This window comes from Haliotis rubra, unplaced genomic scaffold (assembly GCF_003918875.1).
Source record: "Haliotis rubra isolate DU_JTF1 unplaced genomic scaffold, ASM391887v1 Scf136, whole genome shotgun sequence".
NCBI classification, from domain to species: Eukaryota; Metazoa; Mollusca; class Gastropoda; order Lepetellida; family Haliotidae; genus Haliotis; species Haliotis rubra.
Genome location: NW_025765292.1, coordinates 862,663 through 879,231, shown reverse-complemented (window position 1 = coordinate 879,231; position 16,569 = coordinate 862,663). Strand labels below are relative to the sequence as shown.

At 40.6% G+C, this 16,569-nt stretch overlaps 2 protein-coding genes and 1 long non-coding RNA gene across 5 annotated transcripts in view; 2 read left to right on the top strand and 1 right to left on the bottom strand.

Annotated features, from left to right (window-relative positions):
• Positions 1 to 804: 804 nt before the first annotated feature.
• The window catches only part of LOC124268069, a 21,572-nt gene continuing 5,807 nt past the window's right edge, over positions 805 to 16,569 (bottom strand). The window contains exon 4 of the long non-coding RNA XR_006896196.1: positions 805 to 868. This is a non-coding gene — a long non-coding RNA (uncharacterized LOC124268069). The remainder of the gene's footprint in view (positions 869 to 16,569) is intronic.
• LOC124268066 (dentin sialophosphoprotein-like) lies at positions 1,035 to 6,189 on the top strand. 2 transcript variants are annotated; one of them, XM_046703085.1, is made up of 4 exons: positions 1,035 to 1,265; positions 4,079 to 4,242; positions 4,895 to 5,027; positions 5,248 to 6,189. In XM_046703085.1, the coding sequence occupies exons 1-4, from the start codon at positions 1,038 to 1,040 to the stop codon at positions 5,968 to 5,970; spliced, it is 1,248 nt and encodes a 415-aa protein (XP_046559041.1). In that variant the 5' UTR covers positions 1,035 to 1,037; the 3' UTR covers positions 5,971 to 6,189. The 2 variants fall into 2 exon arrangements, with proteins under 2 accessions (XP_046559041.1, XP_046559042.1); XM_046703086.1 differs by having other exon boundaries at positions 1,161 to 1,265; positions 4,054 to 4,242.
• On the top strand, positions 9,766 to 12,708 carry LOC124268068. Of its 2 annotated transcripts, none has more exons than XM_046703089.1 (2): positions 9,766 to 9,944; positions 11,306 to 12,708. In XM_046703089.1, exon 2 carries the CDS (start codon positions 11,320 to 11,322, stop codon positions 12,178 to 12,180), a length of 861 nt encoding a protein of 286 aa, XP_046559045.1. In that variant the 5' UTR covers positions 9,766 to 9,944; positions 11,306 to 11,319; the 3' UTR covers positions 12,181 to 12,708. The 2 variants fall into 2 exon arrangements, with proteins under 2 accessions (XP_046559045.1, XP_046559044.1); XM_046703088.1 differs by having other exon boundaries at positions 9,766 to 10,100.

Here is a 16,569-nt window from a genome sequence, read left to right as displayed (position 1 = left end):
CAGCTAGGGCCATCCAAATCGCTAAATAACGTACATTGTCATCTTTTCTTATAAATTGTGAAACTACTAAAACGTATCCGCTCACATTGGGGAACTTTGAAAAGGAATAGTTTGGTTCACCGTGAACAAAACATAACGAAAACATATCGTCCGTATCCACAACAAATTCTCTCCAAGTGATCTGAATTACATTGACCTAGTGTTAAGCATAGCGGGGTTATGCCCCCTTATCTTTTATACGTGTATGACCTCTGTCGTCGTTTTACGTCATAGAAGAAACTCCATTTTTGACATTTATTGCGAGTCATTTTTAATGTTAAGCGTATAACGTTATGCATAAGCACATAAACCCATTTCAAGTATCAGGCTGTATTTTCTTCGCTCACACTTATGAAAATGTGCGCCTGAGAAAAAACTCGGCATCAGGGGGTTAAGCCAAACTACCCACAGGTTCACTATACTCCACTAAGCTAACCGATTTGAGTGTAATGAGCAGTCAGTGACTGGTGAATAGGTGTGAGTGAGTGGCCCTGAAGATCATTCCACGGCATGTCAGTTGTATGTTGGGAGAAACCCTAGATGATGCTGTTGGAGTTACGGGTATGGTGCCGACGGTGATCGGAAAAAAAGTAACAGGAAATAAAAGAAACACTTTTTCAGTTGTTTGTTTTTTATTCATTAACACAGTTTAAACAAAACAAAACAAGCACAAGTAAGCTGAATAGGTGGGAAGTTGCTCAGTAAAACAAGTAACAACAACAACTTAAATAAGATGATCAAAGTCCAAAGCTAAATAAGTGTTTATATAAGTATTTATATAAAGACTGTTACTTTTTTTCTATTTCATTTTTTCCTGTTACTTTTTTTCCTACATTCGGTGCCGACAAACCTAGATCAGGGCGAACGCCGCTCTCAACAGCGAATACCTCAGGCGAGTCAATCATTCCTGTTACCGTTGTCTTTGCGTAAAAATAAACCCAACAATCCTGTTGCTTATACTTCTCGTAAAGTGGCTTAATTGCTTACTCGGCGCCTTAATGATACCGCTTATGAGCTCCTTTGATATCCTACGAAAGGGTGAACTTGGCAGAGAAAGAAGTACGTCCGTCATGGAAGGCGCTGACAGCGATGACTCTAATGAAAACATTGCTTGCTGCAAACCCATGTCGGCTAAGAAGAGGCAGCTTTCTTCATCATCATCATCCAACGAAGACACTCATAAAACTCTCAAAAAGCAAGTTTTGTGCAGTCATTCTCCTGGCCAGGTACTGTGATAGCTGTCCGAGAAACGAAACATTATTTTTGTTAACATCCGGACAAAACCGGGTACGTGATATACCGGAAGGGCGAGTTAAATAAGAAGCGATAAATAAAAGAGAACTTTCCTACTCATTGAAAAAGGCATTTCAAACTTTGGGAGTACTGCACTTTACCGGGCGCACTTTTTCAGATTAATTAGCGCTGCTGGGGTTCCCTAACCCTAACCCTAAGGATCGTAAAGGGTGCCTAACCCTAAACCTAAGGATCGTAAAGGGTGGCATACCCTTACCCTAACCCTAAGGATCGTAAAGGGAGCAGCGACGGCTGCGCCCGGTAAAGTGCATTCTAGTGCAAACTTTCTTTGAGCAAGTTGTGTGACACTTTATGCTATTCACTATACACAGTCAAGCACCTACTGTCAGTGATATCGAACAAAATTGTTTCCTTCCATACTAAACAGTTACATTCGACTAAACTTTCTTTGACATGGTTCAATTTAAAGGGCCACTGATCCAGAGCGATTAATGTTTCCAGCAAACAGTCTAATTACGAAACCTAGCTGCAAACTGGTCAGCCCCTGCTCCCTCGACCGTGACGGACACGGGAACTGGGCTTCTGTCCACCTTGGCAGAATTTCTTCAACCTAATCAGTGGGACATTAGGAAGGGTGGATGCCCATCAGATGCCGTTATTTGAAAATATCCCCGGTAGTTCTTGTCTGATTGTAAGAAAGTATCCCAGCAGTGTAGGCTTTTTCAGATTTTCAAATGTTTAATGGTATAGTGACTGATCAGATTTGATCCTATTTCTGTGTTTTTTACCTCGATATTTAATCATGTAAAAATATGATGTCTATTACGTATACTATGCTATCAAAAACACACATTTGAATCCATAAACTAAACAACCCCACTTTGCCATTGCAAAAAAAATCTGAAATTTTACTTAGGTACATAGGTATATACAGTTTTTAACTAAGTACACAGCAAATGCTTATATATATTTCTTATGTAACAATGAAGTTCTGTTCGTATCCTCAAAACAGTGCCGGCCCATAAGGTGTTTTTTTCAGGCAATCAAACTTGCATGCAATACAGCGATTACTTCTCTCTTGCTGTAACCCTTGTTTGGTGGTAAACCTACACATGTTATTTGTCATTATTCAGTTGATGGTCAGTTAATGAATTTATAACCGGTATAATTAGTGACAACACCACTCAGATTACCCGACAAAGGTTCCCATTTGGCATTTCTTGTGTCTGGAGTGAGATGCCATTATTATTGAGGTCTGATGTGGCAAATGTATTACATCTTATGTAATTTGAGCATGTAGGTGCAGTAAGAGGTATTATCAGCTGACTTACAAAACAAACATCGATCAAAGGATTAACCGATAACATGCTGATTGATTAATTGCTTTTATCCTGCACAGCGGATTTGTCAAAAGGTAGTGTTTATGTATGTAGATTTACTAATCAAAACAGAATACACCCTGTCATAAAGTCTGTTTGTAAAACAACGTCCTTCCTTCAAAGGATTAACCGCCAATACATTGATTGATTGCTCATTATTGGCTAACTAAATTACTTATTTAAAGAATGGCGGACATCATGCAATTAGTTGCCAGGTGTGCTATCTTGGGCAACCAATGGGACTATACACCAATGTGAAAAACCTGAAACGATAGATCATTTTTTCGCATATTAGACTGTTAAAAGACACATGACATGGAACAGGATACTTTGTCAGCTGCAGATGAATGGCATCTCATTCCTTTATGTGAATATTGATGGATACATTCCCCGAACAAGGTAATAGCCTGATATTGTTGCTTTAACTTTAGTCTGTTTAAATTTTAATATTTGCTTTTTGTTTTTATTTATTTGTTATGGCATTCAACAGGATAAATTTTTTTGCCGTGAAGTGTAATGAGACAGACAACATACACTAGGTCACACTCAGGGCGTGTGTGTGAAATATGATACACGTTGGCAATCTATAAGATGTCTAGATATTACAGTCATGTTATTAATTCACTAAGTATAAGCAGATTGTGTGCATTTTATTAAGTTTCAAAATGCATACACACATGATAATAAACTAATTAGGATTATAAGACAAAATATAAAGACATACGTTGACTTCATTAATTCAGTCCTAACATTTTTTACCACTGGCAGATGGTTAAACTTAAAATGTTTTCATTTGTTATCAAAATAATGCCATTTAATACAACATTCAGATTGACTAGTAGTGAACCCAAGCTCACTTCTCCCGAAGACTCCCCATGTACTTAGTTAGCTTTACTGTCAAAACAATGCTATTATATCAGGCTTCTTACCAAATTCAAGGTCAAACTATTTTTTAAATCAAATTCTACATCCATTTATGTTAACATTTTTATAAAGTCAACATTACTATGAAATCAAAATTTTACATTAAAGTCATTTTTATCAAAGTGAATATTTTTTTATTCATCAAAGTCTACATAATTTTACAACAGAATCAACATAACATTATCAAGGAAAATTATTTCATCTTTGTTGATCAGTCTATACTTATACTATCAATTGCACATGAGGGTGGCGCAGCAGAGGTAACGAACCAGTCATGAATTCTGGGATATCATCCGGGTACTCACTGGAGAAAAACAATAACAAAAGCAACAACCAGTCCACGGAAATTGCTCTGGATCAGTGCCCCTTTAAACCACAAAAGTTTACATTTTCCATTCTTCCAATCTACTACCTACAAAGCGGGAAAGCATTAATTTCATTTGTTCTGTGCTTGTAGTCCTGTGTTTACTGGGGTGTTATAGGATGCCTCTTCTCGGAGCTCTGACAGGCTAAAGCAACGACAGTCCAGACAGTTTGCTATGCCCTCCCGACAAGAAGTGTGGGATGCCATCCCGACAACCAAGACCCCCGAGAAGACCTATCCTGGCTTGAAGCCTAGAAAACTAGTCAACAATTTTACACGAGTGTAAGTACAGTCAGGAGACATAAACTTCCAGTACGAATGCAAGTGTATAAAGATCGAGATGAACTTAAGCCCAAGCTACAGCGTTCTCTATTCTCTATGTGTAATGTAAGTATCCATGTAATTGTAAAGATATGAGTTAATCATGGTAATGTTGACAAGTGTTGATGAGACAGACGAGGATGTCATAGATACAAGCAGATACACAACATAAGTTATAAGTGTACTTTAGAATCGTGTGGAACAAAGACACAAAACATTGATCCTGCGTGTCTGATTCCGATTGATGTCAGTTTGGATTGTGAAAAAGCACATCCTGCTTACTAGACCCAGAAAACATCTATAAATTAGAAACACCAGTCATACTTCATCATCATAATGTATATGATATCAAACTAAAGGAATCATAGGCTTGATATGATATATTTGTGGACTGCTCTGTAAAAATGTTCATTTACATTGTTGGAAATGTTACATTTCAAAAACCAAATCATGTCAATTTTAAAGCTTACACCTCTTCCGAGGATTCAGAACTACACGAATGCCTAGTTAAAAGTAAACTGTATAATTCTGTTTCTAAGTATAAATACATTATGTGTGTCAGTCTATTCCTGCCATCACAGTTTTTCTGTGACCAGTGCTGTGTTGATTACAGCAACCACCGCTACAACCACGACCCGGCCTACACAAGCGACGAGGGCTCCTCTTTAGATGGCTTCCTGGCGATGGAAGACGACAGCAGCAGTGACAGCAGTGACTCCGACTTCTGTGACAACACACCACAGGAGGTTTGTGGAGAATAATACAAAGGCTGTTGTTATTGTGCAGTTTGTTCAAATTCTGCTGCAACAATCATCAATCTAAGATGCTTCATTAAAAGAGCAAAGGCTTTTTGCATTACCTCATATGATACTACGCCCTTCTTGTCTGCCCCCTCGTAATCAAACGTACTCTTGATAACCAACCTGTGTATCAGCATCTGTATCCATTTATGTGTTTGTGTTTCAGCCTGATCCTCGCAAGAAGAGGACAAAGCATCGTGTGAAAAACCGAAGACTTATTCTGCCCTCATCAGGGTCTGACACTGAATCAAGGTTACCGGAAACATGTCAAAACGAGGAGGGAGATGTCCGAAAATTGCTTCGACAAAAACTAATTAAGAAGACTAACAGTGTTGATGGAACCATTGATGGCGACACTGCGCATGTGGTTGGCATGAAGACAGGGGTGAAGAAATCAAGTAAAGTTATAGAAAGTAGCTCTGATGAGGACAAACCATTGAAAAGTAAAGGTAGAAGATCATCCTTGCGCAGAAAGAAATCAAGGCATAATGATAGAATTCAGGATTCAAATAATGGCGATAATAATGATGATGATCAAGGGGTGAGCAAGAGCAATCAGGATGGTCTTCGTGTTCCTGCACTTCCATCTTCACTTGAACCAAATACTGAGAGCATTGATAAAGACAATGACGCTGAAGAAGACGATGATGATAGTAGTGACAGCTCTAATGGAGAATTAGAAGATGATAGTGAAGATAATGCACCAAGATCGATGCGGAAAAAACGGAAATCCCTTCTGGATAGTGATAGTGACAATGGTTGTGATGGCGACAGCCCGAAAGCAAAGCCTGACAGAGCTGTCCGTCAGAAGGATAGACGGGATAGTTTGTTCAAGGATTTCAAACAAGCCCGATCCAAATATGAAACAAAGACCAAACATGGCAGATAGCAGATTAAGCCTGTGGATGGCAACTGATCGGTCACATGGTATTTCTGAAAACAAATGGGCAGAGAAAAAAAATCAATTTGAATGTTTATATGTCCCTCGAAGGTTGACAGTTTTCAACTGAAAACTTCATAGAATTGTAAATGGTCGTACATATCCTTTTTGCGTTTTATTTTGATATTTTGTTAAGTTTTGCTTTTGACTAATAAATGAGAACACACATTTCTTGTTTGCGAGTATTAATGTTACATCCAACATAGAACAAGCCCTTCAGATGTTTTGCAGCATGAACCTACCCTATTCTTTAAATGGAGACTGGATTACTCTGTGCATAAATATATACCAACTGGAGCCAGAAATTTCAATTTATATGATAATTCATTATGTAACCCTTTATCGCAAATTTGTATTTGACCAAATTTGTTATTACCTGTTTGCTGAAGGGACCCGATGTAACTTTAAACTGCACTTAATACTCAACAAGTAATCATATTCACTCTGTAATAGATGGGTTGTTTAGGGCTCTGTAGGATTTGGGTTGGCGAGGTTACTGACAAGGGATTCAACTTCACTTTCCCGGCCAATATATATAGTCTATGAAACCTTGAGATCGAAACGTTTCCGTAGTTTGCTGCACTTTTGAATATCTGTATTTCTAAGTGATTTTTTAAAAATCATACTCAGGTTTCATGATTAGTACATTGTCATACCAAAGCCACAGTCGTATCTATGTAAGCGTATTGGTGCCACAGTGTAAAAACAATTATACTTACATTTAAGTACATTATACTACAATCTACCCAGGAGAAGGGTACCATCAACTATCCAGTATTTAGAACGAACACGGTATGAAAACTTGCGACAATGACAGTGACACAGACATGCCTCTGTAATTTGTGAAGTTCGGGGTTGGTGCACATTTGATCGTTGAAGTAGGCTTGACCTATTGCACCTTATAGAACCCCCTGACTACTATCTTCCGCAACAGGCGAGAAGAGCAGCTTTGTACCACAGATATCATGACTCCAATCACACAGCCCATGCCTCTCTTCATCAACCTGTACAGTAGTGTCCTTGCAGTGAGCTAACCTGATAACATTGCCAGAGATTCTGTCTCTTCAACAAAAAAAAACAAACACGTAGGCGTTTTCAGCAGTTCATTTCGATATATTTTGACAGCAATTCCTTTGTTTGAATCCCATTAATTATGTCGTGGTTTTGTCTATTGCCCACAAACGAATCCCAAAAATGTGTTTGTAAACGTTTGTCAAAACAATTGAAAACGATACCTGGAAAATGCATACAAAAAAGGTTTTCCACGTAATGCACGTGCAATGTGTCGGAAACATGAATAGAGATATCCACTATAAAAGGCCAAACCAAATTCATCATTTCATTACGAAATTTACAACGTAAATTGAATGCTACTGACCGATATATCGCCATTAGACGTTTGGAAGCAGGGTAGTTCTAGTCTACCGTTGCAATACACTTCAAGATCCACCACAGAACCACATATCGATTATGGCATCGATATACCCACTTCAATTCGACCCAAGACCGTCCCAGAAGTGGTAGGCCATGATTGACCACTGCTGCTCAGGACCGATTCATCCGGGTGACCTACGTCACCGATACAGCAACGGACACTGCAGGACAGGTGCCTGGTCTTCGAATAATGTCCGACCAAACCGTCAGAAATCGTCTGAGAGATGTGGGAATTCCAGCATATCGACCAAAAGCTTGGCCTGTCCTGACACGACTAGTCACTACACCGACCAATGTGTCCAATGGTGCAACAGGGATAGGCATGGAACCTGGGGAACTGGCAACGCGTTTGGTTCAGCGATGAATCGCGATTCCTCCTGCAACAACGGGATAATAATAATAATAATAGTTCATTTATAAAGCGCATATTTCCATGCACAATGCATGCTCAAAGCGCTGATGTCAGGACGAAAAGGCTTTTTTGGAAAAGGTGGGTCTTTAGCGATGTTCGAAAGGTTGAAAGTTCTGTCATTTCTCTCAAATGTTGTGGGAGATGATTCCATTCTGAGGCTGCAGCATAAGAGAAAGTTCTTTGACCAAATTTAACTGTTCTGACTTTAGGAATACACAGAAGATTATGTTTCTCGGAGCGGAGGGATCTTGTTGGTTTGTATGGAGAAAGGAGGTCGGACAGATATTGAGGTGCACTTCCAGAGAGACATCTGAAGGCGAGAATGCAGAGTTTAAAAGTGATGCGCTGTGGAATGGGCAACCAGTGGAGGTCCTTCAACACAGGGGTGATGTGAGCTGACTTGGGTGAGAGAGTGACTATTCTTGCTGCTGTGTTCTGAACCCGTTGCAGTCTACCAATCTGGGATTTTGTTGCACCAGCAAAGAGGCTGTTGCAGTAATCTAGTCTTGTCATCACCAATGAGAGGACAAGGATTTTAGCTGACTCCTTTGTGAGAAGCTTTCGAATGTTTCCAATGTTTCGGAGGAGTAGGAAGCATGTCCTGCACAAGATGGTAATGTGCTGGTCCAATGACAGCTCAGGATCAACAGTCACGCCAAGGTCCAGCAGGATGGGAGACAACGTGTCTATCGACGTCGACACGAACGTTTTGCGCGGAACTACGTTCAACAGGTGGACAGATTTGGTGGGGAAAACGTTATGGTGTGATGGTGTGGGGGGAAATGTCCTACACGGTTGATCAGTGCTGGGGCGGTGTGGTAGCCTAGTGGTTAAAGCGTTGGCTCGTAACGCCGAAGACCCGGGTTCGAATCCCCACATGGGTACAATGTGTGAAGCCCATATCTGGTGTCCCCTGCCGTGATGTTGCTGGAATATTGCTAAAAGCGGCGTAAAACCAAACTCAGTCAGTCAGTCAGATCAGTGCTAGTAGTGTTCAAGGCAATCTTACTGCAAATCGCTACATCGACCAAATCCTGCGACCTTACTTCCTCCCACCTTTTAACTGCCAGAGGGAGCTCGACACTACAAAGCTCGTGCAACAGGTGCCTATCTCGCCAATGCAAACGCCAATATCCTTCCTTGGCCTTCCAAATCGCCTGATCTGAGCATCTAGGGGACGAACTTGATTGACGCGTCCGTAAAGGTCACAATCGTCTTCAGACACTTCCAGAACTTGCCAACGCGTTGCAGGATGAATGGCAAGAATTTCCCAAACAAAAATCTGACGACTTGTGCAATCCATTCCAAGGCGGTGTCGAGCAGTGATGGCTGCAACGGGTGGTGTCACCAAGTACTGACCGACCTGAACGCCCCTTGTGTCCACACATGTGCAGTTTGTGAACTGATTTAATGCTGACAATGACAGCAATACATATGTTCACCCCTGTGTCGAATTAACATTCATCTAAGTTCAAGCTTAATCGACTTTTGTATATATTTCCTTATTTTTGGCCTGTGCGTTTCTTTCTTCTTTTTCTTTTTTGAAGAGTGTAAGTTAGACATTTATTAAATTTCTGTTTATTTGTAATGTAATATTTCAAACCAATCTGCATGAAATGTTACTGCTTGTTCGTAAATTTACAAGTAGGTTTTCGATTCCATATTGCAGGAGACTACATGTTAAAGGATACATTTTTGTCGTTACTTAATCATTTGAAATAGATCAGTTGTCAAAATGATTTTTATTACAATATGAATTCAGGGTGAAAGTTTCTTTTTTGCCAGTCGATTAGATTGGTAACAAACCCAAGCCTGTCTGTTTCATATGAAACATGTCCGTGCTCACACTACACTTTATTGAATTTTCCCGATCTTGTTCCGGTTGCCCTGATCCGGGAGACTGGCGTGACTATCCAGTTTTGACATGTTGAGATATAAATAGGAATACACGTATAATAATGGTATATAAGCATTGTGTGGTTTAAGCGTTTGCCTTGACGGCAAGCACAGTTCATCAACTCAGCGGCATGTCAGTCAACAATCATATGCTGGGACATCACGTTGTCACCCTCTGAATGTCTGTTGATATGACTACGGAAGTAACCACAGGGCACACCAGATCCTAACAAACAGGCAATAACACAACGTCAGCTGTTTGGACATGAAAAGTGCATATGGAACAGGAGAATAAAACAAGATGCCATTATATGTGGGTTAAGGAATGGGAGTTATCGTAAGTATATCTTAATTTCGAACTCGCGTACGTAGCATTTCAGTTACCTCCCTTGGCACAATGAGCGCCTCTCTGGTGTGGTTCAAGGGTGCTGTTTGTAATGTTTAAATATATAACCGCATGAGTTTGTGAAAACTTCGTATCCTTGATATGTATGTATTTTCTTTTATTAAATTAAACCTTACTTTTAAGTTTTCTGACCTGAAATATACGCAGATATGTTGTAGATGGTGAATTTCTGAGTTCGAGTTAAATTTATGCATTTTATAGTATATGACAGTAGGCCCTATGTGACATGCTTTTTTACGTCTTCAACATAAATGTTATTGCATTTGTTAACATACCTGTATATATAGACTTTTTGCCTTTTCGGTGAATCGGCGCCATGCAATATTCACTCACCAAGATTCTTGATAAAATATATGTAGCGTATGTATATTTTATTCTCAACTGCTTTATATAGAGATCAAACCTTTTTAAAGATTATCACACAATTTCGTTGTTTCGTTATGTTAACTTTACATACAGTGCTTATAATGACCTGAACATTAGCATCCGGGTTAGAATTGGTCTTCAGCAACTCATACTTATCGTATGATGAGGCGACTAACGTGATTGGTGGCGAGGTTTGCTGACTTGGCTGATGCAAGCTGACCGTGATGTCAACCACGGGCATGTCTGGTCCAGACCCTGCCTGGCGCTCGGCATTAATGGGTACAACAAGGACTGGGCGGCTCGGAGTCAGCATAATGTGTCTCAGTGGGGTATTCATGCTTCACTGCGGCATGGTATCTCAGTGAGCTAGCACTATAAAACCAGCTTCAGTCTGGGCTAGTACAAGCAGCCGCACCTACACATGCACACGCATGCACGTCGTCATATGAGCGAAATATTCTCCAGCGCGACGTTAAACGCAATTTCACCTCACCTCTGGCCCAGACACGATTACATGTATTTACAAACCGCCGCCATGTAGCTAAAATATTTGCCAGAGAGCCAAGCGTTTTCTCCCTGTGCGATTCCGGATTGGGATCTCATCGAACGGTTGGGGTCGCTGCAGACATCGGTAACTGGCGTGTCTAGATTCGGATCATTTATGAACCAAACGAGACATTCTGTTATCCCTAACCCCTAACCTCCTATACCAGTTGGCCATATGACGATGTTTGTTTAAACATTCCATATAATTATTTCATTTCCTACAGGTTCTCGTATTGTGATGGCGTCACAGACAGCGACCTTGTTGCTCAGCTTCCCCACGCGGATACAGACGATTCCAGGCGGCGTTAGGAAAGACATCCGTGAAGTATGGAATCGAGATATTGTTGTCATAAGAGAAGACAGGATCGTTGTGTCAGATTTTAGCAACGGTTTGAAGTTGTTCGACTCTCAGGGCTCGCCGCTGAGCAAGATCCCCAGTGTCCCTCTAGTAAGCGCCGTGACTTCTTTGTCTCCAACGCTCATTGCTTCAACCATTAATTTCGATAGCGACCCAAGTACTGTTATTGCTACCGTCGACCTTGACATTGGTGAAATGAAGGTTCTCAAAACTATAAGCACTACAATCCATTTCCGTGGAATTGCTGGCATTGATGAACGAACATGGGCAGCGAGCACTGCTTGGTGGAACGGCGGCGGTGGCATCTACGTGATGAACGACGACGGTGAGGTTGAGCGATCATACAATTATCCAGCAGAATCCAAATGCATGCTGGAGTGTTCATCACACATGGCTGTATCACCCACTGGAGATTTTATAGCGTCGGACGGCAACGCGGGAACAGTCGTAAAAGTTGATCCAAAAGCAGACGGCAATCCTGTAAAGTTTGTGTACGACGGAAAGAAAAATCAAACGTTAGAGCTGCCTCTTGGTGTGGCATGTGACGCCCAGTGCAGGATCTACGTAGCGGACCAGGGTCTGCACCGTGTCCTCGTGTTATCGCCTGACGGCACGTATATTCAAACGATAGTAGATTTTAACCAGCTGCGAGAACCCACGGGTGTATGTGTTTTTGAAGACAAGCTGTACGTTGTAGAGAAGGTGGGGTCAGTTAAAGTATTCCAACTTGCAGAACAGTAATGTCTGCAGGAAGATTATCAGGTTTGTGTTGCCTGTACTCCTGGGATTCACTACTGCACGGTATCCGCAGGGATGACACGACAACCGTATATCATGCAGATTAAGGTGATTCTTTCCACTGTAACAGGACACTAGGACGCTGTGGGGGTGAAAGTGAGATTGGTGGATGCTGCTTTTGGTATTCTTGAGAGGGACTTATTTCTTTTCAGGGAAAATATTGCTTTCCATTGTTAACAAAAATAAAAAACAGCGTAAAGGCCGATCGTCATTGGTGAAGAATTGTTACACTGTGCCACGAACTTTGACTTCCTTTTGTACAAATCTTTTTTCAATGACGGTTTTGGCGTTATCGTGTGTAATCGGAAGTAATAAAAAGCAATGATTGTGCACATTGTCATCATGTGGGACTCTAGATGTTACCATATGCACATGCTCAAGGCAAGATTGCCAAGAATATGTGAAACCAATGCAGTGAGTATGTAGATCTGTCGACAAATTGGAAACTCGATTAATAAAAGACGACCATTCCTTACATTGTTGTGTTACAGGTGTAGCGACAGCGAACGATGTGAATTGCCCGCTGTAGTGTAGTGTACATCCCTGTATATGGCATACGTTATACTATAAGCTGTTTATCTCGGTCAACCTTAGTTCAAGTGGACGAGAACAGTGCAGGGCTACACGCTGATATCTGCAGTGACGTAGACACTGCAACGCAGAAAAAGCCAGTGTTTAAAATCTTATACTTATACCGAAACAACATATATGAAAAAAGCTATCTTTATATATAATGCTATTTTTTCAAAATGCCATAACCATAATAAAAGCACTTAACATTGCCTATTATTTCCATTCCTTGATTGAATAGCCAAAACGCAAATGCTTCGCGGAATAACAAATTTCGTCCAATCACTGTGTGTTTGTAGAAGTGACAAAACTTGTTGATAATTATCAAAATTTATGCCAGGTGTGTGTCCTGTGTCACGAAGAATCAAACCTAAAGCGTTTGCCACAGCGTCAGGTTGATTAGCATGTTTAAATTCGCTTTCGTAAAAGCGGTTAATTGCGAAACGATTCATTTAGTTTTTGAGGCTAATTTCATTTAAAAAGTAGTGCTTACTATAATCTCTTTGCATTGGTGTTTTATCATAAGCAAAGAAGTCGAAAGTAACAATTTCAAGAGAACTGGACGTTCTTTTTGTTGTTTTTGTTGTTGTTAATGAACAATTCTACAGACTGTAATCGAATACAAAGGTTATTATACAATTATAGACTGGTGATGAGGTCGGTTAGGTCTCTTAATGCCTACAGTGACAAATGCCTACAGGCAATCATAGCTACGGAGTATGTTGTTTTAGGTGAGCAGCAGTGATACGCTTCCCTGCACACAAGTGGTCACTTCCACCCTAATGAGTTTAACCTGTTTACACTATGAAAACTTCCTAGAGATTATCTGATCATATCAGCACAAGCAGTGCCTTGTGTATCCTTTTTGCTTGTTTCAATACAATTTGTCTATCTTTCTCAACAGGAACTATATATGTAAAAGCAATTTAATTACTTCTGTTTAGCATGCAATAGATTTTGTACTGAGTAAGTTTGAGAAGGAAACATGTTGAAATAAAATGGGACTTCTGCATAGTTTGGTTCAAATCATGGCGAATCCAAAGAAGGTAGAGTGTTCTACACGTCGCAGGAAGGTGGGCAGCAAGTTCTGTTAGATGGCTACAGGTACAGGCTGAATAACCGGCGCCTGACACGTGTGCACTGGAAGTGTGTACAAGGTGGTTGTCTAGGCAAATGTACCACAGTTGGACAGTTTGTCCGTAACCAGTCGCCACATAATCATCCTCCAGAAGACCAGGTTGCCTTGAAGATTACAAGCACACTTCGTCAGAGAGTCCAGGCCGAGACAACTCCCATCCAGATGATCTATAACGAAGAATTAGCTCAGCTTGATGTTCAAGAGGCTGCTGCCATTCCCTCCTTCCACACCATGAAGAGTGGCCTGTACAAGCAGAGAAGGAAGATCATGCCTCCACTTCCCAAGACTCTTGCTGACGTCAATCTTCCAGACATCTTCAAGCAGACAGTAGATGGACAGCCTTTTCTATGTGTTGATGATGGCGAAGAAGACATACTCCTGTGTTTTGCAACAAGTGATCGGCTCAGGCTTCTCAACGTTGTGGCACGACTACATCACCAACACCTGGGTTGACGACCATGCCTTCTACAGAGTCGGAATCTGGAACCAGCATGACAACCTAGGACCTCGCACGAACAACCATCTCGAGGGGTGGCATTCCCATCTGAACAAGGTCGTCATGAGAGCTCATCCAAACACCCTTGCGTTGGTGAAGCTACGAGCTGATGTGAAGGCTCCCTCGGACTTTCTCAGTGCTGTTGGTCGACTAGTGAAGATGGAGTAAAACAAATTCTCAGACTTTTTGCCAGTCAAAATATGCATAAGATGATGTAAAGATATTTGACCCTGTCAGATGTAAAGATATGAATTCAATTATTGTTCCATTTCACAAATATATGAAACCCCCCAGCATTTTTTCATTGTGTAGGCATTTGTCTACCTTGTCTGTTGGAATGTTCCATTTATGTAATGGGGAGAAGATACTGCTGCTTGAAATCACTGGTGCATTACTTTGTTTATTCTACACTGTAGGCATTTGTCACTGTAGGCATTTGGAGACTACGCCAAGAGGTCAATACCTGTTTATATGGACCCGCGAAAAGCAATATTGACCGAGGACAAAGTCCGAGGTCAATATCATATAATTGCTTTTCGTGGGTCCATAAAAACAGGTATTGACCGAATTCGCCAGTCTATAATTGTTTTATTATGTAATTACTGAAAAAAAAGCTTCTAAAATCCAAAACATGTCCTTTTAGTCAAGAAAAGTAATTTTATTTTCACTACAAACCAATAACGTTATGTCAACAATACTGTGACATGTAAACAATAAAATGACGTCATAGCTTGACATCATAGTAACTCAAGTCAATATGACTTTTGGTCGGACCAGGGCCCCGTTTCACAAAGCTCTCGTAGGTCTAAGATCTCGTAAGTTTTCTCGTAGCATTGGTACCTGCTATACTGTAACATAGGAGGTACGAATGCTACGAGAAAAGTTACGAGATCTTAGGCCTACGAGAGCTTTGTGAAACGGGGCCCTGGGTTGGAGTCAATATGCTTTTCTGTCGACGGTCACGTGACCGCCTCTAGACCAATCAAGTAGCCGCAAAAATATACTTGCATAATAAAGAGGTATATACACTAAACGCCAAAAGAAACGTTACCTTCCTTCCTTAGTGACGGAGGTACCTGTCTTCGGCTGGCGTTGTGATGCGTGGACGTCCACTTCTTGGTCTGTCTACGGTGACCCCACTCTCTCTGTAGCCCTGAATAAGTCTTGTAACCGTGATACGGTGGCATCCGAGGCCGTTGGCAACAACATTGTATGTTGATCCAATCTGCACCATCCCAATGGCTCTTTCTCTCTCTTCAGCTGTTAGTCGTGGCGTATTTCTCGTACTTGTGTATCATATCATGCATTCTAGTCTCTCTTTATACCCTATTGAATCATTCTACACGTGAAATGGCAGGGTATGAAACTCCCAAAAATTTCAGCCAGACCTCAGGGTTGGTTAGATTTAAAACTTGCCAGCCCTAACCAAAACTTAACTGCCCGCAACTAATTTAGGTTTGACAAGCGACGTAGTTTATCATCCAATTGGAATTCATCCTTTTTTTACGAGTCAATTAATAATGATTTATTATTCTGAAATATGATGAATATCTTTACATACATGTCTAAATTTTAACCCGACCGTCGGGCAGGTGAATTTGAGAATCTGGCACTCCGTGTTGAAAATAATCCGTCCCGGGCGGTCGGGCAAGCAGGTATTTCGAACGCTGGAAATGGATGCAAATACTGCTTGACTATTGCTACTTTTTTGCGACTGAAATTGCTATGTGTACACAGAAAATGGAAAAATGTTACTTTGCATGCAAAAATGTTAACAAAGAAAATTTAGATGTTTCTAAACACTTTTTCACATATCAAAGACAGGTTTTACTTGTTTTCACTAATGCAAATCAGCAGAAAATGTTTTGAAAGACTGAAATCATAGGAATGATTCTTTTACAATTTCACACACTCACAATTTCATCTAAATATGAATGCATTTGAGAAATTGTTTTCGTGATTTGCATAAAGCTGTGTTGTTCAGCTTTCTTGTAAACTTATGCCTCCTATCATATCTTTGATAGTTTTTCAGTAATTCATAAAGGTAGGCGGGTAACGTTTCTTTGGGCGTTTAGTGTATTACATAATATATAATACATGATGTGGTATATCTTAGGTGTATTCCCAT